General features: G+C 54.5%; 1 protein-coding gene across 8 annotated transcripts in view; it reads right to left on the bottom strand.

The window, feature by feature from the left end:
• Positions 1-26,275, bottom strand: part of DAB2IP (DAB2 interacting protein) — a 186,078-nt gene that overhangs the window by 43,994 nt on the left and 115,809 nt on the right. The window contains exon 1 of one of the 8 annotated variants that reach the window (XM_059410887.1): positions 1,537-1,743. The exons of the other annotated variants lie outside the window; for them this stretch is intronic. Coding sequence (XP_059266870.1) covers positions 1,537-1,700 — 164 coding nt within the window. The 5' untranslated portion in view covers positions 1,701-1,743. Of the gene's footprint in view, positions 1-1,536; positions 1,744-26,275 lie in introns of those variants that run through there. 8 annotated transcript variants of the gene reach the window in all.

The raw sequence follows: 26,275 nt of genomic DNA on the forward strand, positions 1-26,275 counted from the left end.
CCAGCAAATATTTATTTAGTGCAAACTACGGGCCAGGCACTATTTTAGGACTGGGAAACAAGGTGCCAAACAGAGGAGACAAACATCCCTGACTTACATTTCAGTAGGACGACTTTCCCCAATCCAGAATTACTCTGCTTTCCCGCTTATTTACGAGCATCTGTCTCTCCTGACAGAAGGCAAGCTCTGCAAGGCCATGGCCGCATCTTCTATTTCTGCGTCCGAAGGGAGGCTAGAGCAGGCTGGTGGAGCTCAGGAAGTGTTTATGAAATGAAGAACAAGGCAGCAAAAGAACCAAACCCAAAAAGCCTGAGAAGTGGGGCACCTGGGTGGCTCAGTGGGTTAAGCCTCTGCTTTCGGCTCAGGTCATGATCTCAGGGTCCTGTGATCAAGCCCCACATCGAGCTCTCTGCTCAGCATGGAGCCTGCTTCCTCCTCTCTCTCTCTGCCTAGTTGTGATCTGTCAAATAAATAAATAAAATCTAAAAAAAAAAAAAAAAAGAAAAAAGAAAAAAAGCCTGAGAAGTCAAGAGCAAGCCTTCACTATCTCCTAGGGGAGATGCCCTTCACTGCCTCGGGGTCTCAGGCTTCTGTAAGCCCTACCCTCGACCCTTCTGGGGAACAGACCAGATGAGCAAAGGCAGCTCTGGTGAACTACTGGAAAACAGAGGAATGACCACAAGGCCAGTGCAGTCAGGCAAGACTTCCCGAAGAGGGGAAATCTGAACAAGGCCAAATCCCACCCCCAGCCCTAAATCTAGGGAGAGGAAGGAAAACAGATTTGTGTTTTACGGCTCTGATGTTCTTTGCTCCAGTAGGAAAAAAGGAAAAAAAAAAAAAAACCCAAAAGCCAAAAACAACAACAAAAAAAACACCTTGCTCCAAAAAACCTTTTACTTTTTATTAGCGTCTTGATCAATAAAAGTTTTAGGAGTAAAGCTTCTCTCCTGCAACACTAACCACCAGAGAGACAGGCTAGGGTTATTAAATCTGTCTCCAAGAGGCCTGCTGGGAGCCCCAGGCTAAGGGAACAGCAGCCCGGGGCCCTCACTCACTCCTCACCAGGCGGCTTGAGGTCAAAGCCCCCTTCTCACAGCCCACACCTCGGCAACCCTGCCAGTCCCTGGGCCTAGGTTACCTTCCAGGCACCCCAGAGTCTTCCTGCTTTGGCCTCCTTGGTCCTGTGCTCCTGGGCCTCTCTCCACCCTGCCACCCAGACTTGATGCTCCCTCAGAAGAGCTCCTGAGTCCCAGGAGAGAAGCCAGCCTAGCAACCCCGGCCCCACCTTCACTCTTCCCAAGCCCTTGGGGAAGCCTCCCATTCAGTGCCTGTGGGCCATTCAGAGATAAGAAAGGGTTGCTGTTGTAGACCTCACCTCCTCAGTACACCAAGGAGGCCCTGGACCCTGGTGAGGAGTATGTCCCAGGGCTGGGCCTCCTTGGAGAAATAGCCCCACACCTTCTAGCTAGATCTGTGCCCACCCACCAGGGAGTAAGTTTCCTGTGCCCCTTTCCTCCCACGGAGCCCCCCACAGACCTTGGCAGTGGAATCGCAGTTCTTTCAAATGACCCCCGTCTGCGCACTGGGCGCCTGGGAGCCCGATCTGGTTTGCGAGGTTGACCGGGTCTCCACAGAGCTCTGGCCCGGCCCAGAATCTTGCCAAGGTTGTCACCAAGGAGTCCGAGGCCACAGAGGCCCATTCCTGAGAATGGCCTGCAGCCAAGTGCCTCTCCCAGCCAGATCAGGGGGCCTCTCCAGTCGGGCCAGCATCTAAGAGGTGTGTTCAGGCGTGCCTCCCCTTCCTGCAAAGCACATGCCGAATCGGTCTTCCAAGCCAATATTTCAAAAATGACTTAAAAAAAAAAAAAAAAAAAAAAAAAAAAAACAGCGGTGACAACATCTAGAGATTTCCGGGTCCTTCAGAGAACAAGTGGAAAATTACAGTCTTCCATACAGGTAACCACATGGCACAACATCCAAGAAGTCTAGAAAGACTCCTGAAAACCAACAATTGCTTCCAGCCACAGGCAAGTCTTCCTCCCAGAGCACGGGGGCAGGGTGCAGACCTGGCGCCAAGCTCTGGGTCCAGGAAGCTGGAGGAACCTCGGCCAGAGAGGTCCGTTGCAGGCTCCTCCCATGAAGCACTGACTCCGCCCCAGGTCATATCTTGCCCCAGTCCCGCCTCTGGGCCTTTGCACTTGCTATTCCCTCTGAGCGGCCCTGGCTCTACGCAAGGCTGGTTTCGCCTCATTCCCGTCTCATATCAAGTCTCATATCAAGTGTCCTGGGAGAGGCCGTCCCTGGCCACTCTAGCTAAAGGTGTAACTTCCACCCCAACCCCCAAGTTAACACCCCGGCTTCACTTTCCTCGTAGCCCTGATCTTAAATCATCTTGTTCTCTCTCCCACCGTAGGAAAGGTTTGTAAGAACAGGGACCTGGTCACCCTGGTAAGACCGAACACCTCCGACCAGTGTCTGGCGCAAAGCATGCAGTGGCATATGTGCTGAGGAATATCTTTCGGTAACTTTCTGGCTGGCCTGTCACAGACCTATCACAGACCTGTCACAGCTCGGGAAGCTGAGCGGGGTAACTCGGGGGACGTGCCAAAGCGCCTCTACGCCAGCGGCTCCCGGCGCATTCCTTCGGGCGGCTCCACGCCCCATTCCCCCGAGGCTGGAAGCTGCCTGCCCCGCCCCCAGCCGCCGGCCCCGCCCACTGGGAGCCGCACGCCCCGCCCTTCCCAGGCCCCGCGGCGGCGCCGGTATGCGCGGCCAGCTGTCCGCAGCTGAAACTGCTTTCCGTTCCCGCCCGGCCGCTGCGCCCTCCCGCCCGGCCGCCCCCGCCAGATCCGCCGCCGCGGAGGCCACACCCGGGCTCCCCGGCTCGGAGCCGCAGCCCAGAGCTTCCCCACTCCCCTGCCACCTCGCACTTCCATTCAAACATTTCTAAAGTATGAACGAAGGCGGAGTTACCGGCAAAGCCAGGGCTTTGCTTACCCAAGTCACTGGCGCAGACCCCTGCGCAGCAGTCCTGAGTTCAAGTTCCCTCTCTCACCCGGTTCATCTCCTGTAGGGAAGCACCCACACACCCACATCGTGGATGGGGCCACGATGACCGGAGTAGGTTTAACTACCAGGACGGAGGAGGCGCTTGGGTGAGCAAGGTCAGCTGCCCAGGTTTGGGAAGGCTATGGGGGCAGGCAGACCCAGTCTGACACACAGGCCCAAGTGCCACCCCACGCTCTGGCGTAGAGACTCATCTTCAGGTCACACAGAAACACAAATCCCTCTGGGAAGGGCACCCCCAATCAACTCAACATTTTGGCCTGGAGTCACCCCTTTTCCATTACACTTGAGCCAGCTACATAGAGAGCCTCTGTCACCCACAGGGAACACCTTCTCTTACAGTCACCACCCTGAGGGTTAATCAAGCTGGGGCCCAGCACCCAGAAGCCTCCACTGGCTTGGCTGCCACACAGCTTTCTGAGACATGAGAAATGAGATAACCGCATTCAATTCCACCATGTAAATATGGATGGAGAAGTGGGGGTGGGGAGAGTATACAGCCCTTGCTGGGGGTCCTGCCTCCTCCTTGGCTTCTATATCTAGAGACATCACAAGTCCCAGTTCAGCTCATGGTGGTTTCAGCCTGCTCCAGTCCCTTGGCAAACATCTGAGCTCCTATCAAGTGCCAGACTGTCTAGCACCTACTGAGTGCAGACAGCCAGGACTCTGGCTGGAGCACGAAAGGCTGGTGAAGAGGTCTGACTGTGGCCCCAAAGCAACCCCCAAACTAGGAAGTCTGTAATTCACTGCATCCCCTGCAGTGTCCTCACTTGGGCTCAGCTCCATTTAGGCAATGGTGACCCTGACCACTGGTGAAGGCCTGCAGCCCCCAACATCTCCATCCGCCCACACCCACAGCCCAGAGGGCTCCAAGCCCAAGATCCCAATGTCCTAGGGGAAATTTCAGAAGAGGGGAGAAGTGAGGCTATAAGCAGAGAGAGAGAGGGGTCTTAGGGCAGAAGCAAGCCCCTGGCGACAGGAAGGAGGGCCAGAGAACATTTCCGAAGCACCTCCACTAGGTGCAGGCCCTACAAGACCTCCTACTTGAGCTTAGTGTGGCAACAAACAGGCAAGGCCAAGACTGTGACCCCTTTACAGATGAAAAATCCAAGTCCAGAGAAGCTTGGTCACTTGCACAAGTTGACCTAGCTTCACTGGAAAGCAGATATGCCTCACTCCAGACAACCATCTGTACCTACTACCCATCTGGTCCTCTCAGTCTCCCTCTCCAATTCTAACAACCTCTTTCTCCTGGAGGCCTTCCCAGATTACCCCCAGGCAGGAAGCCACCCTGCCGGTGGGTGGGTCCTCTCAGTTTTAAGCTTTTGTTCTACAAAAGAGGCCCCTATGACAGGGGTTTCTCAATATGACAGCTACCACAGGAGGGGGTCAAAAGCTAAAAAGAAACAAGTTTTTTCTTAAGGTATGTAACTGTCAAATCATCATGTTGTACACCTAAAGCTAATATAATATTGTACACCAACAGTACTTCAATTAAAAAAAATAAGATAAAAATATGAAAGAAGCCCGTATTTGGGGTCAGAAAATGTACAGCCCGAGTCAGGCTCCCACACTCACCAGCTGCTTGACCTTGAATAAGCTCCCTCCTCCATACCCTTCCAGCCTTAGCTCAGAGGGCTACATAACCTCCTGTAAGCTCCTTTCAGAGTCAACTTGAACAATAAGTGAAAGTACAGAACACACAGTGACTTGGCCACAGATAGCTGGGGGAATTCCAGAGGCTGCCAAGATCCAGTCACTCCTGCCCGGTTCCAGCACCTTGGGAGAACCAGGCCTCCTGGATCACTAGGCCCCACCCACCCACCCAGGCACTCCTCACCCTTACAGGAGCAACCAGCCACAGGCTCTCCTTTTTCACTCTGCCCCAGGCCTGCCCTGCCCTTCCTCCAGGCCACACCTTTGCTCCCCACGGAGCTCACCCCTCCTCCCCCTACTCCTAATTCTCATTCAAATTTTCAGACCCAGCTTAATTGTCCCCACCTGGGGGAAGGCTTTCCCAGTGTCCTCAGGCACAGGAAGTATGAAATCACCCCTTCCTCTTCCTGAATTCCCGGCCTGCCTCACGCAGCATCTCCCTCCCCCAGGGAATCCTGCTGACCCCCCTGTCAGGCCCTCCTTGGGATCTATTCATCTCCATACTTCAAGTCCTGGCATTCAAATAAATGTGTGATGAACACAAACACCCTGTAGGTCATTCTCCTACCAAAAGTTCAGAGTCCAGATGTGGTATCATCTTTAAGATCTGACGATGTCTCGCCAACTGGGCTAGGCTCTCTGGAGAACTCTGGAACCATCCTTCCTCAAGCACCTTCCCATTTCTTGATGTGCAAGAGCCAACCCCAACATTGTCAAGGCACAGCCCTTGGGAGGGGGACCTATCTTGTGGCCATGGATCTCTTCTTCCTAGAGGCTATGCAGAGGATGGAGGCCCTCTCTGACCTGCCCAGAGCTGTCTCAGCGAGAGGATGGAGGTAGGCACAGGACCAGAGACAGATCCTTACAGGAGAGTCAGCCCCAGGGACCGGCTGTTCATGGACAAGAGCTTCTAAAGAGACAACTGCTGTATTTGCTGAAGGTGAGAATCAAACTTGATATTAGACTGAGGGCCAACTCTAGAGAGCAGTTTCAGTGCACTCCAGCTGTTAATTTATGTACGCACATCTATGCTTATGTGGTTTTATCATCACCAACAAACAACAAATGTGTCCTGGCACCTGCTATGTGCCAGGCCCAGTGTTAGGCATTCTACATACATTATTTCCATGAATCCTCAAGAGAGTCATAAGCTGTGGGCATCCACTGCTACATTTTACTACAATGAAGCTAAAGCACAGAGATGTTGGAAAAGCTGCCCAAGGTCACACAGCTTGTTAGTGGTGGCAGCTGGGATTCCAGGCCCCTCAACAATCTGGCCCCAGCCTGTCCTTCTGGTCTAAGCTGCCAGTGTTCACCATTCCAAAGTCTCTGTTCTTTGTCCCTGTCTCTGCTCCCTACTCACCTTGTTTTGTGATGTGTGTGTGTGGGGGGGAGGGTGTTAATGTACACTGTCAGCCCACAACCTCCCAACTCCCTCCCTCCTCTCCACCTGCTCAGAGACCTGCCCCCCCTCACCCCGGCCAGGCTCCAAGGTCCTCCGACCTCCCATCAGGCCAGCCAGGCTCCCCACTTGGCCACCTCCTCACCCTCCACTGGCCTGTTTGTATCACCCCCATCTGCCAGGCCCCCAACCAGTGCCTTGTGGTAATGACTTCAGCTGGCAGAGAATCCTGGAACCTTTTCCCCCACAGTGATTGCTGACACATGTTCACTCAAAAAATTGCAATGTTTCCATCAAAACGCTGTGAATGTATAGGGGGTGGGTAAATTCCCACCCACGTGATGCCTCCTTAGAAAAATAGTAAATTTACTCTCGAACTTGCAATAAGACCTGGTCAGCATTTCTTTCTTGGTTGTCACAGTGCCGAGTGCTGGGCAAACACTCAGCGTGGTGTTCCAGGGACTGACTGCTACAAGGGGAAGGGGGAGGGAGGGATGGCTACAGTTTCCGAGCCTGTGGCTGCTAGAGCCTTATGACAGTATGCTGGGGTCGGCTGGTGGTCAGGCCCCCCATCCCTAAGTCCTGCCCCCAAAGGCTCAAGTTCCATTCACTGTGCTCTACCAGGGTCTAGCTTCTGTGTCTGACTAGGTCACCTGCTGCCAAGTCCCCAAGTTCTGTCCCCACCCCACAAGAGTGGAGCCCTGCTCTCATAGCCATCGCCACCACAGGTCTACACCGGCCCAATGCCCCAGTTCACAGACAGGCCCTCCGATTTCACCAAGTCCCTAAAAGGTCAAGGAATCCAAACCTCCCTGAACTGTCCCCTTATCCACCCCCAAGCCTCTGGGACCAGCAACAATATCATGGGAGTGGACTGGGGGACCCTGTTCTACCTCCAGATTCAACACCGCCAAAACAAAGTCCCAACGCCAGGCACTGGGACCTGGGTGCCTTCCTGGAGGTCAGCAGCAGCTGGCTAGGTCCTAATTCATCGCAGCCCCACCACTGGACAATGGGAGGTATGGCTCTCTGAGACCGGAGCAGCTGGAGCAGCCCGAGCTTGGGCAACACCCAGCCCCCAGAGCAGAGAAGACGGAGGGGATGAGGGGAGGCCCACAGGCTACACCCCGTCCACACTGCTCCACGGAAGGAAGCAACTCTGCAACAAGACGGCACTCACAGCCCTTCCCGGGATCCCCCAGAGCCCCAATCTTAGATGTTCTGGGCTTCAAGAGGGTGAAACAGAAGCATCTGATCTCACTTCTTCCAAATGTCTCCCGAGAGTTTTTGCAGGTGTCTATGCACAAAGCTGCCAGTAGCCTCTTTCTGGGTGTCACAGGGAGACACTACTGTCTCATTTTACAGACGAGAAAATAGGCCCAACAGTCCAAGGTCACCCAGCTAGAAAGGGCATGACATCAGCGTTCAAGCAAGTGAACAAGACACGTGCTCTCTGCCCTCAGGAAGCTGGCAGTCCAGCGCGGGGGGAGGGGGGGGTAGGACACATACAGACATCATTGCCAAACAAAAGCATGCCTAGCCACAGGTCCAGGAGAGGCTGAGCAATTATCCATTGCAGGGCCTGGCCCAACAGATGACATGTAATGACTGCAGAAACATTTCCAGTTGATTGCAGAGAAATCAGGAACAGTTTCACAGAAAGGAGGGCAGCCCAGCCTGTATGCCTTCTGAGATCTCAGTCCCCTACCATGCTCTGTGCCTTGCACACAGTGCAAAGGAATGAGTGTGGATGGGTGGGTTAAGTGTCCACGTCACGTAGCACGTCACATTTCCAGTACAACAGCCTGGCCCCCAGAGGTATGTCAAGTACTCATGCCTCATTTACAGATGAGATGGAGTGCCTAGCAGTCAGCTCTCTGCTCCAAGTCATACACCTAGTCAGGTCCCAGTTGTATCTGATTCCAAGGCCTACCTCTCCAACAAGCACCCAATTTCTCCAGACCTCAGGTTCCCTGTCTGTAAAACTCCACTGTCAGAAGCACATCTACTGCAGACAGGGGTTGGACATGAAATGCGCCAAACCTGCAGCCTGGGTCCAGGAGGTGGTGACCACACACTCCAGACCCTGCTCCTGTGGCCTGCTCGGTAAAGGAACACAGGGTGTTCCTCTGTTCCCAAATCAAGCATGCTAAGGAACGGCCACTGATATGGAGTTATAATTGGTGAGCCCGGCAGCACGGAGCCCAGCAACACGCCCGGTGGGCGCTGGCGGTACAGGGGAAATAGCTGAGCACAGCAAATATAGCCGCTGACCCAATTCAGTTCAGTTCTGTCTTCGAGAAAATAATTGAGTTTAAATGAATAGGTTTCCCATGTCCCCTCCGGCCTCGGGAGGGTGGAAAGGGAGAAGGGGAGACAGGAACAGTTCCCCAGGCTCACTGTTGGTTAGTTTTGAGTCATTAGGCCCGTGAAAGGTTTCTTTCTTTCCAGGGTGGCCAGTGGGGCTCAGACACATCTGGAGGCCAGTGAGGATGAAGTGTAAGTCCCAGCCTCCCCAACACCAGCTTGTGGCAGGGTCCAGCAGTCCCGTTGGGCCCCAAGCTCCTTGTCTACAGAACGGGAACCTTATTCCCCTCCCTTGCCCCCAACACACAGGGCCGCTGGGAAGAGCTAAGTTGGGCTATGCCAACTTGAAGGCCTTCCAGGGAGAAAAAGATGGGATGAGCTGTAGCGGCCAGTTCTTTGCCCTAGAGGGATACAGGCTCAACGCTGCCACATCTGTCTGCTCCGGAAAAGCCAGAAACCCTGATTTTGCAGGTGAATGTTTTATGGGTGTTTCAGTGTTGGTAACTGATTCTTTTTTTTTTTTTTTAATTTTATTTATTCATTTGACAGAGAGAGATCACAAGTAGATGGAGAGGCAGGCAGAGAGAGAGAGAGAGAGAGGGAAGCAGGCTCCCTGCTGAGCAGAGAGCCCGATGCGGGACTCGATCCCAGGACCCCGAGATCATGACCTGAGCCGAAGGCAGCGACTTAACCCACTGAGCCACCCAGGCACCCCGGTAACTGATTCTTTTAAAAACACCAAGAAACACCTCTGTATCTTTTCAGACCCAGGGAAACCTGTCTGTGGCCGACGTGTGGCCACGAGCCACCTGGGTGCAACCTCCGATTTAATGACAACAAATGTACGGCGATTTATGGTGCACTTGGTGTCTTCCCACCTGTTTATTGCCTTATAATTTCTTGGGCTGTGAGGCCAAGCCCAGCACTGGCTGAGTGGGAGAGGCAAGACACCATCCTCTCAAGCTGGGACTCAAGACCCCAGGGAAGGACAAGGAGGGGCGGCCCTCCCTCTGCTGTGGGAAGGTGGTTGAGTGAGCTGGGCCAGGTGTCACCCGAGAAGTGAGGGGACCCAGTCGCGCCTCCTGCACTGCCCTCAATTCCTTGTTAGGGTCTCCGTTTCCTCTGCAGCCAAAAGGGAGTTTCTGTGAGGACCAAACAAGAAAGGGAAAGCTTCGACAGAAAAAGCGAGCACACGTGCCCAGTCTCCCTGGAGAGGCAGAGCCGCACACGGAGTAGAAAGAACATGAGTTAGCAAAGAACTTGGGCCACGTCCCCAGCTACCAGCTCTCGGCGATGGGATCCCAGGGACGTTACCTAACCTCCCGGGACGTCAATCTCACCCTCCGTACACAGGGGGTAGGAATCTGCGGGGCACAAAGCTGTTGCAAAGAAGAGATGAGATCATTGTCAAATGGCCGCTAAGAAGCCTGGCACAGAGCAAGGGATCAAACATGATAGGAGTTATTACTAGTGTTATCTTTGGTGAAAAGCATGCCAGAAATTTTGACTGAGTGATTACAATAATGTAGCACAACCAGGCAAACTTGTTGTTAACAGATGAGGCCACCTATAATTAGCACAATCATTACGTATGCAAATGGAGTGGCTTAGATGCTGGAAAAGGGTGTTCTTTGAAGTGTGTTTAAATAACCCCTCTCTTCTGGCTGCCTGCCCTCCCCAAATCTTGTTTACACTATTAATTTCATTAGCAAACATGTTCTTCTTAAAGCAAGACAGAATTCGAAACCAGTATTATATTCAAATCAAGGAGGTTTTAAACCATTTGAACCCCACCGAGGGGCTCTCCCTCGATTCGTTTGTGGGTCCCCATGCTAGGTCTCCTCAGTTAGCTGTAGGCCTCTGCTGTAGGGCGGGGGCAGGGAGGGTGAGAGAAGTATGCTTCCACAGCCTCCTCCCCCGGAGAGTCCCACTATGGAACATGCAGAGCTGGGACTAGGGGCCGAGAAGGGTGTCGGAGGGGCGCGTTCTTGCTGTGGAGCAGGTGCCTGATTTGAGGAGGGGAGGTATTCAGCAGCTTTAATGAATGAGTTCCTATGGGCCAGGCCCTTGGTATCAGGCATACCATAATACTCATTTACACATGCCCCCCCAAAAATTCTCAAAGGAATTCAAGGAAGGATTTTGTCCAAAGACATATAAATAGTATGTTGCAGAGCTGGCTTCACCGTGGTTCAGTGCACTGCCTGCCTGCACTGACTGCCTGGTTCAGTGCACTGCCTCGAGTCTGCTCTTCCAGCTTTGTGCTTAAAGTGCACTTAGCCCAGCCTTCTACCTGGAGAGGACAGAGTGAAGTTAATAATCCAAACTGATCCCAGACCCTTTGAACTGGGAGGGATCATCAGGGACTGACCTAGGTTTTGAGCTGAAGATTCGGAGGCTCAGGGAGGTCGTGTAATTCGCCAGGGGTCCCACAGGCAGAAAGCAGAAGAACCTAGGGCCCAGGGCCTCTTGCCCCAGCCTTACTGCTTTTGCATTCAGATGTTTAAACACAAGACAATTCAACAATCTTCCTCCCCTTAATACCTGGGTCAGTATCTTAACCATCTCTGTATCCCCTGGGCCCAACATAGACCTAAGCAGACTAAAGATGCTCAGAAAATGTTCTCTGGTTTGCCAAACAGTTTTTCTTACCAAAAAAGACAATGCTGAAGAGCAGGAACAGTGAAGGCAAGCAAAGGAAGATGGGTGGTGGCTCAGGGACAAGGGCGACAGCAGACCATCCTCTGTGGGAAAAATAACACAGAAGCAGGAGAACGTGGCCACCCTTAGCTTGGAAAAGGCCCGTCTGAAAACATTCCCTGCCGGTGCCTGCTCGGGGCAGGGAGTTAGATGACTTTCAGTATGGGGAAATGAAGAGAAGTCTTAACAGGTATGTCAGCCCCTCACCTGCCCCCTGCTGGCTCCAACCACCATCAATCCTTTCCTTATTCCTTCCTTGGTCCCAGAAATTGAGGCTAAGAGAGACTTGCCTGAGGTAAGCAGCGGAGGAAGCTAGGGCCCAGACTTCACTGCTCCTTCAGCCAGGCTCTCTCATCACCCTCCCCACTTCTGGCCCTGGGAAACCTAAGGGAGCCTCGGTAAGGAAGGTGAAGATAACTGCCCGTCCCCTTGCCCCTACCCCCATGGCCCCTCTGCTACAGCTAAGGCAAACTGGGCCTCTCCTATGTGTGGTTGCTCTGCTAGGCCCCTTCCCCCTTTGTTTTTATTTTTTTAAGATTTCATTTTTTTATTTGAGAGAGAGAGAGAGCACAAGCAGGGGTGGGGGCAGACAGAGGGAGAAGCAGACTCCCCAATGAGCAGGGAGCCCACCATGGGGCTTGACCCCATGACCCTGAGATCATGACCTGAACCGAAGGCAGACGCTTAAGCAGCAGAGTTACCCCCCACTTTAAAAACAAATTCTTCTCAGAAATACCCTGGGAAGCAGGTACAATTACTGTCCCCATTAACAGAAGCGGACACTGAAGCTCAGACAGGGCAAGCAACCTGCTCAAGGCCACAGAGTGGGGAAGTGGGCCAGATGAGACTGGACGCCCGGCAGTCTGACCCTGAGCAGGGGCCTGTACTATTGGCTCTGCTCCGAGGTGCGGCCCAGGGAACCCCCAGACGGGGAGTTGGTGGGGGCATGAGTGTTCTGGCACCACATCCTGCCTGGTGTCCTTCAAGTCCTCCCCCTGCCTCCAGGAGAACGTGTAAATAAACCTGGGCTAAAGATGTGCCTTCTGGGATTCTGGGGCCTTCCAGATCTGCACGAAGTCCAGCTGAAAGATTTTTGGGGGGGATCACTCTAAAGTTGGGACTTCCCACCACCTCCGGTTCCTAGCCCACAAGCAGTCCAGGGGTGGAGACTGGCGTTGCAGGCAGTGTGGGGGAGTGACAGGGGAGGAGACTCCCCTACCCTGGAGGATGAAGGGGAGCCACTGCCGGTGTCCACCCCCTCCTCAAAGACAGCCTCCCACACCCACCCTCACACACAGCCAGGGAGCTGCTTCTAAAACCACAGCCCTCAGCAGGCCCCATCCGCTCTGAAAATCCAGCCAGCTATGGGGTCAAGTCCAAACCCTGCCTTCTCATCATCTTCCACTCTATCCCCCGCCACGGCCCAGCCCAACACGCTGCCACGGTGACCCACGACACCCGGATGCCAGGCCCATCGGCCAGCCCCTCCTGTACCCTCCACAGGGAGATCGTCCACCAGCCTTCACCTTTCCTCTGTGGCCCAAACAACTCTTTGGTGCGTTCCCTAAGCCCAAGTGGGGTCCCCACTCCCTTCCCTATCCCACGCAGCCCCTCTAATGCAGGCAGGGTCCGCCTACTCCAAGGAGCCCTTGGAGCCCTTGAGGGTGGACGCTGGGTGTGACTGCCCCGGCCCCCAACACAGGCCGTGTGCGGCTGGCTGGCTGGCATTTGGGGCACCGGGCTCCCTAGGGTCAACGAGGCCAGATCTGAGGGTGATCACTGGAAGGGGAGTCTCCTGGAGGCAGACCTGACCGTGAGCCCCCGACCCAGGTCAGGTTAGGGCCTGCCAACTGGCTCTCCTAACTTGGCTCATCAGGAGAACATGGACGGTGCCAGGCCCAGTCTTTCCATGGATGCCTGACAATGGTTGTGTTGAGAATCACAGGAGATGAAGTCATTGCTCCCAGAAATAGGCTGATTGAGAAGACGTGACAACAACGCAAACAGCAAGGCTGGAGTCTCTCTCTCTCTCTCCATGTGTTTCTCTGCCCTGGGCAGCCGGGCCAGGCCTGAGCTCCTCTGGGAAAGAAATCGTGCCAGGAACTACAGCCAGCACAAGGGGCCTCTGGGAGCCGTGGTGCCCCGGGGCTGCTCTCTTCAGGGACTACGTCGCAGAGACTCTCTGCCCTGAGCCTCAGTGAAGTGTCCGACCTGCCCCCTGGCCCTCTCTGGCCTTCTCCCACCAGTTTTCCTCACGCCCTCCGGTCTTCTCAGGGTACAATACCCACAGTTCTCAGTCCCTCACATTCTCATCCTCTCCTGGAGAGCAGGCCTGCCTAGATTCGGGGAGGTGGTAGCTTCTACTGGCTAAGACAAGACTCTGGGCTACAGACATCTGGCTCATCAAATCTTAGTTTTGTCATGTTACAAATGTGACCATGAGCTACTCAGCCCCTGAGTTCACCTTCCTCGTCTGTAAAAGTGCACAGCAATGTGCCTACCTCATGGGGTAAGAGTAAATGAAATCCATTGATTTGTTCATTCACCAACCTTGGGGCAGGCCCTGTTCTAGAGGCTGAAGACACATCAGGGAATAAGACAGCCACTACCTGCTCCCCTGGGGCAGAAGTGTGGGAGAAGTACACAGTGATAATCTCAGATGAACTCAAGTGCAAGAAAGAAACACAGGGTAGGGTCCAGCTAGAGGGAGAGGAGGCTGCTTCACGCATGGCTGGATGAAGTGAGGGAGCAGGTCACAGACACCTGGGCAGAGTGATCAAGGATAAGGGAACAACAGAGGCAGAGACCGTGAGCGAGGGTACTTGAGGTGCAGGGGTAGGGATGGGTCAGTAAAGTAAAATCAACAAGGCAGGCAGGAGGCAGCCTGGAGTCCAGTGGGAAGGGGTGGGCCACACAGGGTTGGGGGAGCACTAAAGGGGAGCAAAGCTGGAGGTGGAGACCAGCCTAGGGGTGGGCCGCAGGGTCCTGGCACAAAGTAAGCCTTCCTTCACTCTTCTTGTCCCTGTCCTCATCACCATAAAATACACCCATCACCCGGAAACGGGCACCAAAGCCAAAGGCCATCAGGCAGATCTCTGTACCCTATCTTAACAGGTGACCAAGTACTCAGTGCCGTTCAATATCCCAGCGACAAGGGCCAACACTTGGCCCAGACAGGGCTCTCCAGCCTAAGCAGACGCGTCTTCCCCCACCCAGGGCCCAGTCCTCAACCAGCTCTGAGCTTCAATCCACACAGGGCCCCCAATCCACACAGGGGGCAGGAAACAGGGGACCCCACACAAAATAACAGTACCAGCATTTGCACCTCACAGATCTTTCCTGTTCCTTTCTATCCAGTTTCTCCCTTGTTGAGCTGGAGGTACTTTGAGCCCCATCGGATGATGGACCAGAAGTGAGAAATTCCCTTTTGAATCCTAGGTTATTACAATGCCTCCAGAAGCTTCCCTGAGCCCAGGCAAACAGTCCTCCCTGGGCTCAGCTGCCCCCAGCCCCAAATAGTCCCTTAGGGCCAGGCTCCAGGGTCTGTGCCTGGTGGCCGACCTAGGCCCAGAGGGAGAGGCCAAGTGACAGTCCCCAGCTAGAGGGTCTCACTAAGGCTGCACACATCTCTCCTACCCGAGGCTAGGAGCACCTCCAGGGCATACAGGGACCACAGCTGACTCCTGTTCCCGTCCCCAGGAACAGGTAGGCAAAACCAGAAATGACTCAGTCCCCTGGGGAGTCCTGTCTGCACAAGAAGCCCTATGATGGCCATGCAGCCTGTCTCTTCCCCTCTCTAGAAGACTGAGTTTGGAGCCCACACCACGGCCCCACCTGGGGAGCCACGTCACCCCCAGAGCTGTGTGGCTAGAGGGCTGAACGAGGTGAGGGACAGGGGTGGAGGGTGGGGGAGTCTTCATTCTGGGCCAGAACAGCCAGCTTTCCCCTGCTCCCCTCCCTACAGGTCAAGGAGGAAGGATTATGCTAGCTGACATGTCTTCAGCACATAGACACGGACACTGTTTTTTTTTTTTTTTTTGCGCCACAAAAAGTCTGCAGAAAAAGCCCCGGCCAACAATCAGCCGTGGTTTTTGTGGGGTGGGGAGGCTCTATAGTGACAGTGGTGTAGAAGGAAAAATGTCACTTTTTGCTTGACACTCCCCTGTATGGCTGGAATTTGGTACTCTGTGCTTGTACTTTTAATTACCTTCACACTAAAAAGACTTAAAGTAAAGGGAAGGATGTGATCGAGAGGGTATCCAGCGAGGAATCTGGCAACAAATGGTACCTGCTCTGCCCAGAAGGCCAGGAGCCTCCTTCTGTTTTGTTTCTTCTGCCTGCGCCTCACTCAGGCCGGCTGCTGCCGCCCCACAGGCTGAGGACAGAGCATTGAGTGGGAGGAGGCAAGGCTGGGAAAGCACCAGGAGTCCCTGGCCTCAGACACAGGCATCTGGGGATCACAGAGTCACCTCGCCTCTTCCCTGACTGCCCCTTCCCACTTTGCTGCCTCGCTGCCCTTCACCCAGACCCTGGAGCTGACCCCGCCATGGTCCATGGGTTGAGTCTGTCTACCCGATCCGTTCCTGGCCATATCAGGTCCCTGGGCTTCAGTCACCTCCGTTTCTCTTCCCCAAGGTCCTGCACACAGCCGGTGCTCAATGCCAGTTTGCTAGACCTATTGCCAGGACAATCTGAAGGACCCGTGCAGCAGGTGATCACTTAGAAGGAAACGAAAATATGGATTGTGGAGGGCGTGGCAGACAGGGTGGTGAAACAAAGGGAAGTTATGCCTGCTGGCCTGAACAGGAAGACAACCAGACAGGCTCTGGCCAGAGCAGTTCAAACCCTTTGAAGAATGCAGGACCCCTGCAGGGGTGGGGAGAAGTGAGCCCCTTCTGGGCGGTTAGGACTTCCCGTGCCTGAAGGAGCTACAGGGCCAGCAGGAGAGCAGATGCAAAGCGCAGGGGTCCTCCACACACTCGGACACCCCGAGGGACGGACAGTCCCCCCAGAGCTAAGGACCCAGATACCGGGTGTCCCAGGGCCTTCTCTTAAATACCACTTCCCTGACCAAAGATTCTCGTTTGACTGTGCCGAGGATGGGCAGAAAGCCCCAGCTGGAGGGACGGGGCAGAGCCGTTGCTGGCTCAGGGTAGCCGGGGTCAGTCGCCACTTCTCCACTCTGCTGGGGCAGCATTTCACACCAGCTAGCGCCGGTCCCTCTCCAGGCAGCACGGCTTCCACAGTCCGCAGGCCACCCCACCCAGTCTGCCACTCCAGGCCGCTCTGCTGGGGTCCCCAGACTGTCCTGAAAACACGGGTGCAGATTCGCCCAGCCACACCTCTGCCCATGTGGCTCTTCCTCCAGAGGGCCTTGCCTACTCCCCCGACTGCCCACCTGGGTTCTATCCGACACTTAGATAGAGGTCTCTAAACTAAAGAGTATGGGCTGTATTTGGTCAACATTCATGTTTTGTTAAGCCCACATAGCGTTTGACATTTTTAAGTTTTGAATCAATTGCCAACATTTAAAGATGTGAAATTTTAAAATGTCACCCAAAACGCTCTAGATTTCTGGCTTCTCTTATACATCCAAAGACCTAGTGACATAGTATAGAGGCTGGCCCCTCCCCTTTAGCAGGCACCCACTCTCCAAGTTACATAGTGCCCACCCATCCGTGGACTGCCTCAGCCAGGGGCTCCTTTCACAGCTGGCAAGACAGGGGCAGGTCCCACCATGCATCTCTCCAGGGACAGAGTCCGCACCTTGCACACAGTAGGGACTTGCCTATCGTCTGTGGAATAATGAGCAAAGATGCAATGCCTCACTGTGCCCAGGATCTCCTGACCGCTATGCACTTCCCTGCAAGATCCCAAGCACCCCTGGGGCCCCCCTCCTACAGCTAGGCACACATGCAAAGGGGCACTGGGGTAAGCCTTGGGAGCTGGGTCCAGAGTCCCACGTCTGTAAGTTGTGTCTTAAGAGCCCAGGCAAAGCAGAGCAGTGATCCTGGCATGGCCCGGCCTTCCGGAGAAGTGGCAGGATTCCAGGCCAGCCCACAGACACTGATCCCCAGGACTTCAGTTAACCTGAAAAGGAGAAATTCGGCAGCAAGAACTGACAAAGCCAAGGCTTCCTCAATGTCCGTCCGCAGGAGGCCTGCCCCCCTTTGAAGCCTGCAGCCAACTCTTCCCTTTTTCTGGGTTTCCAAGGTCAGAGTCACATTGGCAGGAAGGGTTCTCTTTGTTCTCCCGCCTCTGACTTACCCCAAACACAGTCACTGTCCCAGACAGCCAGTTCCTCAGCAGTGGCAGAGGGGGCCCCTGCTCCTGCTCGGGCAGAGCAATGAGGAGGAGTCAGGTGCTGGCTGTGCCCCCAGGGGCCCTGCTCCTGGGATCCAGAGTCTCTGTGGGCCCGGCTTCCCTGCTGGCCCAGGAGCACCACCTCTGGTCCCCGGTTCCAGAGTTCAGTGAAGCTGGTGGCAGAGAAACAGCTGACAGCCCCCAAGATGCACTCATAGCCCAGGGGGTAGGCGTCTACTGGAGGATGGGCTCAGCCTGGCTCTGACCCTCACCGGCTCACGATGTGACCCCAGGCTACTTGCCTCTTCTCTGTGCTTTGGTTTCCTCATTTGGAAAATGTAGAGATGAATACCTGATCCAAGACAACTGACCTAAAAGGAGCCAGATGAGCTCTGGGGGTCACAAAGTGCCTCACCGGAGTCCATTACCCCAGCGCCCGGTGGAGTTCCTGGCATGCAATAGGTGCTCAATGTATCATTCACAGTACAAGCATTTATCAGGCCCCTGTGATAGGCTGGGCTGCGGGCAAGGTACCAGAGGCCCAGAATGGAGGCCTCTCCCTCAGTGAGGCCCACAGACAACTGTCATACCCTGAGAACTGCCAGGAAATAAGATCAGAATAGTTGTGAAACCTACAGGGGGGGTCGTGGGCTCCCCAAGGAAGGGGTGAGGGGCCAGGTATTCTAAGAGCCCTCTCGGCTGCAGGGCGGCAGAGGCCAGAGTTGGGGCTGCCCAGCCAGAGGCCACCTGGCACTGGTCTCATTTCCCACAGGCCTAGCTCAAAGAAAGAGCAGCCAGGCCCACTGAGCAGCGACCTCATCCTTGGAAGGTGCCCACTGTGTCCTGTGCACCCGCACACATGTGCTGGGCGACTCAGTGACACCGCATCTCTGTGGCCCAGAACCAGGGCCACCCCTTTCAGGTACACTCTCCTCATGGCTCCCACACCTGGCTGGGGAGCAGCTAAAATAAGAGTTCGGGCCCCGGCCCTAGAGAGGAGGCACAGCCTCAGCAGGCAGTGCTCAGCAGAACCTGGAGGCTCAAGAGGCTCAGGTTCCCACTCTGGCTGTGCCTCTTACTAGCCCAGGAAGCCCAGGTCAAGTCACCAAACCTCTGGGCACCTGGTTTCCCCACCTCTCAGGTCACGGTGAACATCTAGGAGAAAAGGCCCCCGGCACAGGGCAAGGATGCCCATCCTCCCCTAACTCAATCCAACACACGGGCGGGGGGGGGGGGGCTGCTCACCTCCTCTCTGCACCCGCACCTCCTCACCTCCCACTCCCTAAGCTCCAAGCCCTTTCTCACCTCCCACGGTGGCCTCACATCCCAAGAGGACAGGAAGATTCTGACCTCTGAGCATTTGCTCGCGGGGTCCCTCTGCCTAACCACCCTTCTCCCCCGTCCCTCTGATGGGCTGCTCCTCTCTCAAATCTCAGCTCCTGTCACTTCTGTGAAGTCCTCCCCAATGCCTTCCAGGAAGGCCCAACTGACCGGCAGGCCCTCCAGCTCCTGTGTGCCTGGAGATGTTCCTGCCCCACTCGTGGCCTCGGCTTCCCACCTGTGACAGAATCTTGGACTACTTCTCATTTTAGAGCCTTATGAATGAGTTTGGTCACGTGCTCCACTGCGGGAGGGGAGGACCTCCAAGTTCACCCGGAGGTTCTGGGGGACTCTGAAGGAGCTAGACTCTACCTTGTTCTGCCGAGAAGGGCAGGACAAGGACAGTTCAAGAGACCCGAGCCAGTACCCTCAGAGGACCCCAACTGCAGAGCAGACGCAATAATCACAAAGCACAGAAAGCAGGTGGGGAAACACAGAGCAAAGTGAAATCTGCCGGAGACCGGAGCAAAGGGCCGTGGGCGGGCTCCAAGCAGCAGTAGCCAGGACTAGACAGATGGGCAGTGTCCACGCAGGAAGAGCAGGAGCAGGGAAGGAGGCACTCCAGAGAGGGGAGCGGCCCGAGACAGCAGGGATACCTGCCACTTGGCAGAGCTCGGGCGTCTCAGCGTTGCTGTGTGGGTCTCAAGGTGCTCCCCCCAGCACCGGGCCACAGATCCCATTTACTCCCCATGACCTCCCTGGGAGACAGGAAGTACCCGCAACCCCATCTTACAGAGTGAGACGAGTTCCCTGAAGTCAGTGTTGACGAGAGGGGAGCTAAGATTTGAATCCAGGCATCCACCTGCAGAGGGAATTTGTCTGAGTACCATGAATAAACAGGGATGACCCGGGCAGAGAGCCTCAGGGGAGCGGGGGTGCAGCAGGATGACAGTCTGGGGACACCCAAGAGACTTGTTAAGACCTGGAAGTCAGGCTTTGTTTTCTGGCAGCCGGGTATTGAGCGGCACCCAACCAAGGTCACTGTTGCCGATGAAATCTCTCAAGGGTGACACCCCCCCTAACCCCCCCTCCACGCTCGGGAGAGTCCAAGGACCCCAGCCCAGCACCTGCCCTGCGCCATCAGCCTAGAGGACGCAGGAACACGCGGCTGCTAATGAGTGCAGGGGTGTGAGGAGCAGGGGGGCCGCGAGCGAGCGCAGCCACTCAGCAGCCAGAGCTGTCAGCGGCCACGCGACAGGCTGGCGCGGAGCTGTTGCCAGGGCAGCCCAGAGATTCTGCCTTCGCAGGCAGAGTGATTTAGAACCCGAAGGGCTCTTCTAGCCCACTAGTTTGGCCAGCTGGGGGCTCCCCATTAAGTGCCTGCCCTCCTGAAACCAGAACACAAAATGTCAGGGGACCCCTGCATGGGGGCTACCAGCATGAAAGGCCATCAAGACAGAGAATGGGCAGACATCACATGGTGGAAATAAGTCTCTTGTCACAACACAACCCAAACAGGGACCTCGGCTGGGGGCTTGAGGGACCTAAGCCAGCATTTTCAACAACCCAAGTTTATCTTGTAGGATGCCCAGCATGACTGGCGGTGGTCTACTCCACCCCAGTCCTCCAAGGGCCTGGCCCGGCAGCAGCAGGTGGCCCACACGGGACCGGGGTGGAGGCAGGACCAGGAAAGGCAGGGGAGGAGGGGGAGCTGGGAGGGGTCCAGTGCAAGGAAAGCAGGACCCTGACTTCAGTGCCCGCCCCTGCCCCTGCCTCCCTCTGGGGCCAGTAGAGAGCTGCCATCCAGCAGGATCTGACACAGAAGCCAGAAAGCTCGGGTAGGGAGGGGTGACCATGCCTGGAAGGGCAAGGTGATGTTCAATTACGAATGCCAGCGTACTGTGAAGTAGAATGTGGTCTGTACTGAAACACATTAAGGTAAATGGCTGACAGTGGGATAAATATATGTGGGAAACTTAAGTGAATCCACCCAAAGGCAGGTTTGCAGATCCCTCATCAGGACCCCAGTGTGCTAGGGGTGGCCACAGGAAGCCTGTTAACTAGTTTTCTGTACAACTGAAACCAGAGAGGATGCCGTGTTTCCTCTCATTTAGAAATGTGTTTCCAGTAGTGTTATGAGTGGCTTCAAATGTGACTGGACAAAAAAAGGGCATCGGGCATCGCCATCCTATTCATACCTGCCCCCCAAATCAGGTGAGCTTAGCAAGCCAACCCTTCGCATATGGCCACTTGGGGTCCAAGAATTCTTTAGATCCTGAATCCCACCACTCAGCGGAGAACCCCAGCCTCAAGCCGATAAGGAGGTCCCTGCCATGGCGCCGGCACGAGAAAGCAGTGGGCCATGAGGACCCTGCAGCATCACCTGGGAGTGACTCTGGTGCAAGGTGCTTCTCCAGGGCAGAAGGGCAAAGCTGGGGGTGGCCAGGCCTACCGGACGCCATGTGGCTGTCTTTCTGAGAGTTTGCTAAAATGTGCGTGCACAGGGCAGGTGCTCTATGAAACATGCCTGCCCTGAAACACTCTTCCTGGTAGTAGCTGGACACAAACAAGATGGAGTCCCACCACCACTAACGGTTATAGGCCACAGACATTTATGGAAGGAATCCCACGACAGCTACACAGGCACCTTGACTTAGGAGAGAGAGAAGCAGGGATGACCAGTCAGAAATGGATGGTGACAAATCATCATGCTTGCTGCTCAGCTGCCTGGGTTCCCCAGGCGGGACAGGGGACAGTCCACTGTCTCCCTGCAAACAACAGAGCACCATGAAAACAAGCAGGAGAAGAGAGTGCCTGAGTGGGGGCAGAATTTGAGGGATGCAAGACTCTGGAATCCACCCATGGCCCAAGTGGAAGAAAAAGTGTGTGGGACAAGGCTTGATCCGGCTACTTCTGCTTCCCATCTGCCTGGGCTCAGGTTAGCCTGAGTCTGCCACCACAGGAGAACAAAGACTGACTAGGAGAAGACTCCAGTTTGGGTCCCCAGAGTCAGGGCTGTTGTGGGGACCCAAAAATACCACCATGAGTAGGTCTGGCTTGCTGGGTTTTCTAAGAGAGGGACTGGCTCCCTGAGAAGAAGGAACAAGAACAGAAGGCAGACCTCAGGGCACCAACTCTGAGGGGTCACTGATAACTCCCTCTGGCAGCACAGTGGGGTGCTGGGGTGGGACTAGATCCCCTCTGTACCCTCAGGGCCAGCCACAGACCTGTCCCAAACCCCACAAGACATGCCCTGCTTTTTATCTGAAGAACTCAGCAGAATTCTTTTGGAAGTGGAATCTGAGCAGGACAAAGGGCCCTCAGCTGGGGCTCTTCTACCAGACCAAATAAACACTCGGCCTCTGCCAGGGGTCTGTGGTTTATACTTGGAGAGGGGTAGGGAGGAGTCAATCCAATCTAAGTTTGGGCTGAAAGTGGGATTTCAGCCAATAGCAGTAGCAAAGCACCATAGGCTGAGTTCCTGTCTCCTTCGGGGCTCAGGTCCTCATGGTGCTTCGTCCTGCTAGTGTCCCCTGGGGCAGTAAGGCCTGGCTCCCTCAGCTGGAGCAGGCGGTGGTACATGCAGCCCCAAGGTCACTCTGCAGCCTGATAACCTGGTACCTCCACCACCGACAGCCCTCAGAGGCCTGGAAGAGAGAAGAATCCAGAGAGGGAAGAATCCACGGCTACTAACTAGGGATCTCAGAGCTTCAGTGAGGCTCAGAATCACACCAGGGCTCATCAAGAATTTAGAATCTGAAATAAATAAAATCTTAAAAAAAAAAAAAAAAAAAAAACAAGGGGCGCCTGGGTGGCTCAGTGGGTTAAGCCGCTGCCTTCGGCTCAGGTCATGATCTCAGAGTCCTGGGATCGAGTCCCGCATCGGGCTCTCTGCTCAGCAGAGAGCCTGCTTCCCTCTCTCTCTCTCTCTCTCTGCCTGCCTCTCCATCTACTTGTGATTTCTCTCTGTCAAATAAATAAATAAAATCTTTAAAAAAAAAAAAAAAAGAATTTAGAATCTGGGGCCAACTCTAGTCTTATGGCTCTGACCCTCCCATGTAAGGCTCTGGAAACTTTTTACCACACTCCTTGGTACCATGATGCTCTGTTGTCATCAGGGACCAAGAAAAGGTGAGATGACCTCTGATGGCCCCATCCCAGTACTCAAAGTGAATACTTGATTACTCCCCATTTGCAGCTGCTACTTCCTAAAACTATGGGGAGTTCATAGGTTCACCTTGAACGGACCACACCTCCATCCCACTGCTACAGGAAGCTCATAGGCTCCACCTAAAGACAGGCCAGCAGGGATTAATGGCAGGGAATAAATCAACCCACTTCACAGGGAGAGAAGTGTGTTAAGAGAACTTTTTTCAAAAAGGAGTCATTAGTTGTCTTGGCATTTTGATCAACAGAAAATTACACAAGTCATGTTGCCACCAGGAGGAAGCAAAGCCCCCCAAAGGCAGAGGCCTGGCTTTGGGACTAATGGGGCTCCCTCTCCCCAGAATCTGGAATCTTGGGAGCTCAGGAAAGTCTTGGGCCCCCTGCCCTACAGGAGTGCGGGCCTGGCACTGGCTGTGGAGACTCCTGTGAGGGCAGAAGGCACCTAGAGCATCTCTCAGGCCAGGCACACAATTAGTCACAGAGGCCTGGGCTCCAATCTGCCTCTGCCAGGGAAGGCTGCACGATCTCCAGCAAGTCTCAAGCATCTTCAGCCTTAGTTTCCTCACTTGCAAATTGAGGAAGTATTCACTTCTTAGGATTGCTGTGAGGGTTAAGGCCACACAAGCCCTTTTAGCTCCCTGTTCCGGGACCACTGGGTTCTTCCCTCTGCCCAGAAGCTTCTTCCCTAAGAGCTCAGCTCACTCCTCCCTTCCTTGGAGAGGCTGTTCCCACCATCCCCGCCAAATCAGACCCACTAGTTCTAGGCTCTCCTGCCTCTCCCGGCCCTCAGAACACAGGCCTCAACCATCAAGGCACCTTTACCTGTGGGTGAGTTTCACTGCAGTCTGTCTCCTCCACCCAGGGAGGGGCTGGGGCTAGCTGTGCTTACCACCGCATCCCCGGAGCACTGCCCAGAATGTAGGGTAACTGAAGAGTATCCCCTCGCCTTGGGGCCAGGCCATCAGAGCTCCCTGTCCCAACACAGACTCCAGATCTGATCCCCCAGTAACTCCTGATTCCAACCCCTATGATACTCAAATCAGAGCCCTGCCCTAAAAGGACCATCTCGGACCATCCACTACCTCTGCGGCCTCACAATGCTACCAGCTGCTTCCGGAGATTCAGCCTCACATGGCTCTCCAGATTTTTCATAGTAACACCTTCTCAGAGTTTCGGAAGCAAACCAAAGTCATTTGCCAACTATTTTCTCCCATTAATCTCACAATGCATTTGCTATTCTCCCTCCATAATGACTCATTTAGCAGCAACAGAACAATTAGGCAGACCACAGAATATTGATTTTCTAAGTGGGAGAAATGTCCACACAGACATCTCTTCCTGCCTGTCTTGGGCTGTCTCCTGCTGCATGATGTGGTGGGCCCTGGGAAGGCGAGGCCGCATCTGCTGGCAGGGCGCTGGGGTTTCACACGGAAGCTCAAAAGCATGGCATGTGCTGGGGCCCCCTGCATGGCTCAGTCAGTTAAGCGTCTGACTCTTGATTTTGGCTCAGGTTGTGATCTCGAGGTTGTGGGAGCCCCGCATCAGGCTCTGCGCTCAGCAGGGAGTCTGCTTTCTCTCTCTCTCACCCCCTCCTTCTGCCCCTCCTCCCATCCATGCTGGCGCACACACACTCTCTCTCTCAAAATACTAATAAATAAATCTTTAAAAAAAAAAAAAAAAGAAGAAGCACAGCGAGTGCAAATATGAGAGAGGGTAAAATGGTCATGTGAAAAAGATGATCCCATATAATCTGAGAACACTGGAAGACAGGCACCGTTATCACATTCATTTTAAAGATGAGGAGATCTAGGTTCAGAGCTTAGGGCACTTGGCCCAGATCACACAGGAGGTTAGGAAGCCAGGTCCACACCTCGGTCTGTGGGTCAGCAGAGCAAACTTCAGTTCTTCAGGGTACTCATGTGGTGTCTTGCTCTCTAAGGAAACAGGGTGGCCTTGCCACTTGGGGGCAATACAGTCCCTTTCACCGTGCGACCCAAGGAGACTCCTGAGACATAAAACAGGTGGCCTAGGTCCTGGATTCACACCTGAGCTTCAGTGCAGCCTCTCAGCCTAGGTGCTGCCAACGAGTTCACCCCAGGCTGCCCCTGGCCACCCACCAGGCCCAGGCAGCAGCTCTCAGAAACACCTAGAACAAGAAAAGGCAGGGGGATTTGCCTGGCCTCCACCACCCCCTGATCACCACCACCAGCCTGAGACAAGTGGCTACCTAGCTCCTGGGGTACTTCTAATGTCCTCAACCTATAAAAGGAGGGCGCCGAAGGAAAAAGAGAGTCTGGAATGGCTTGATGAGTGGGATACCTAGTAGTTTTATGCCCATCTCTGCATGTGGCTCCAAACGCAGGCCCTGCAGCTGGGATACTGTTAAACAGGGTCTTGGTGAACCTCCTACTTCCCACTACCGGAAACTCGGAACCAAGCTGGGATGGAGGCTATGGGAGGAACAGGTCCCCAGTGGCCCAAGGACCAATGCCAGCCAATATACTGACCTTCATTTAGGAACAAATGGTTTCTTTGTGGCCAAGGAGAAAAAACTGAAGGTCCAGCTAGCAGACATGGGTTTACATGCCAACTCCACCACCCATCTACATGCCCTGGGGTGAGATAATTACCCTCAAGTCTCAGCTTCCTCATCTGTAAAAATCTGTAAAATGGGATAATCCCTGCCACCTCCTTAGCCAGTATGAGGGCCAAATGGTAATGATGTAGTGCCACACACACACTGACAAGGGCAGCTCAACAGAGGACAGGGTTTCTAAGAGCTGACACTGCCCAGCAGTGGTATGGACACCTCCCCACACCTGGAGATGAGCAAGCAGGCCCCAGAAGAGTCTGTGTGGGGGTGTGGGGGAGAGCATTCTAGATACCCTCTTGGACACCCAGATGCATACATTAGCATATTCAAGGCTCCCAGGACTCAAGCATTGAAGAAACTTACTTGCTTTGGTTCACTGGCTGTTTCCCTGAACTGCTGGCACTATGGAATCCCCTTATCTCTTAATGAGTCAAGCACTCATTAACAGAATGTGGTACTCTGTGGGAACCAGTTTGAGAAACACTCTTACGGAAGCTTCTTCTGACAATGATGAGAGGAGGTAGGGCTGAGACCAAGGCCTTTCAAGGACAACCCTGGCTTGGAGAGACTATAGGATCTTCCCCGGTGTCAGCAAGGCACAAGCAGACCGAGCCCTCAACCTCCCTTCCTAGCACCACAGGGGGGCAAGACCACACCTCCGAGGGAAAATTCACTTCTTCCATGAAACAGCCTAAGAAAGGGACTTAGAAGCCTCAGATGCAAGGCACTCTCAAGCCACTCCTGACCTCAAGAAACCCAGA

The sequence above is a fragment of the Mustela nigripes genome, chromosome 9, assembly GCF_022355385.1.
Source record: "Mustela nigripes isolate SB6536 chromosome 9, MUSNIG.SB6536, whole genome shotgun sequence".
Lineage (NCBI taxonomy): Eukaryota > Metazoa > Chordata > Mammalia > Carnivora > Mustelidae > Mustela > Mustela nigripes.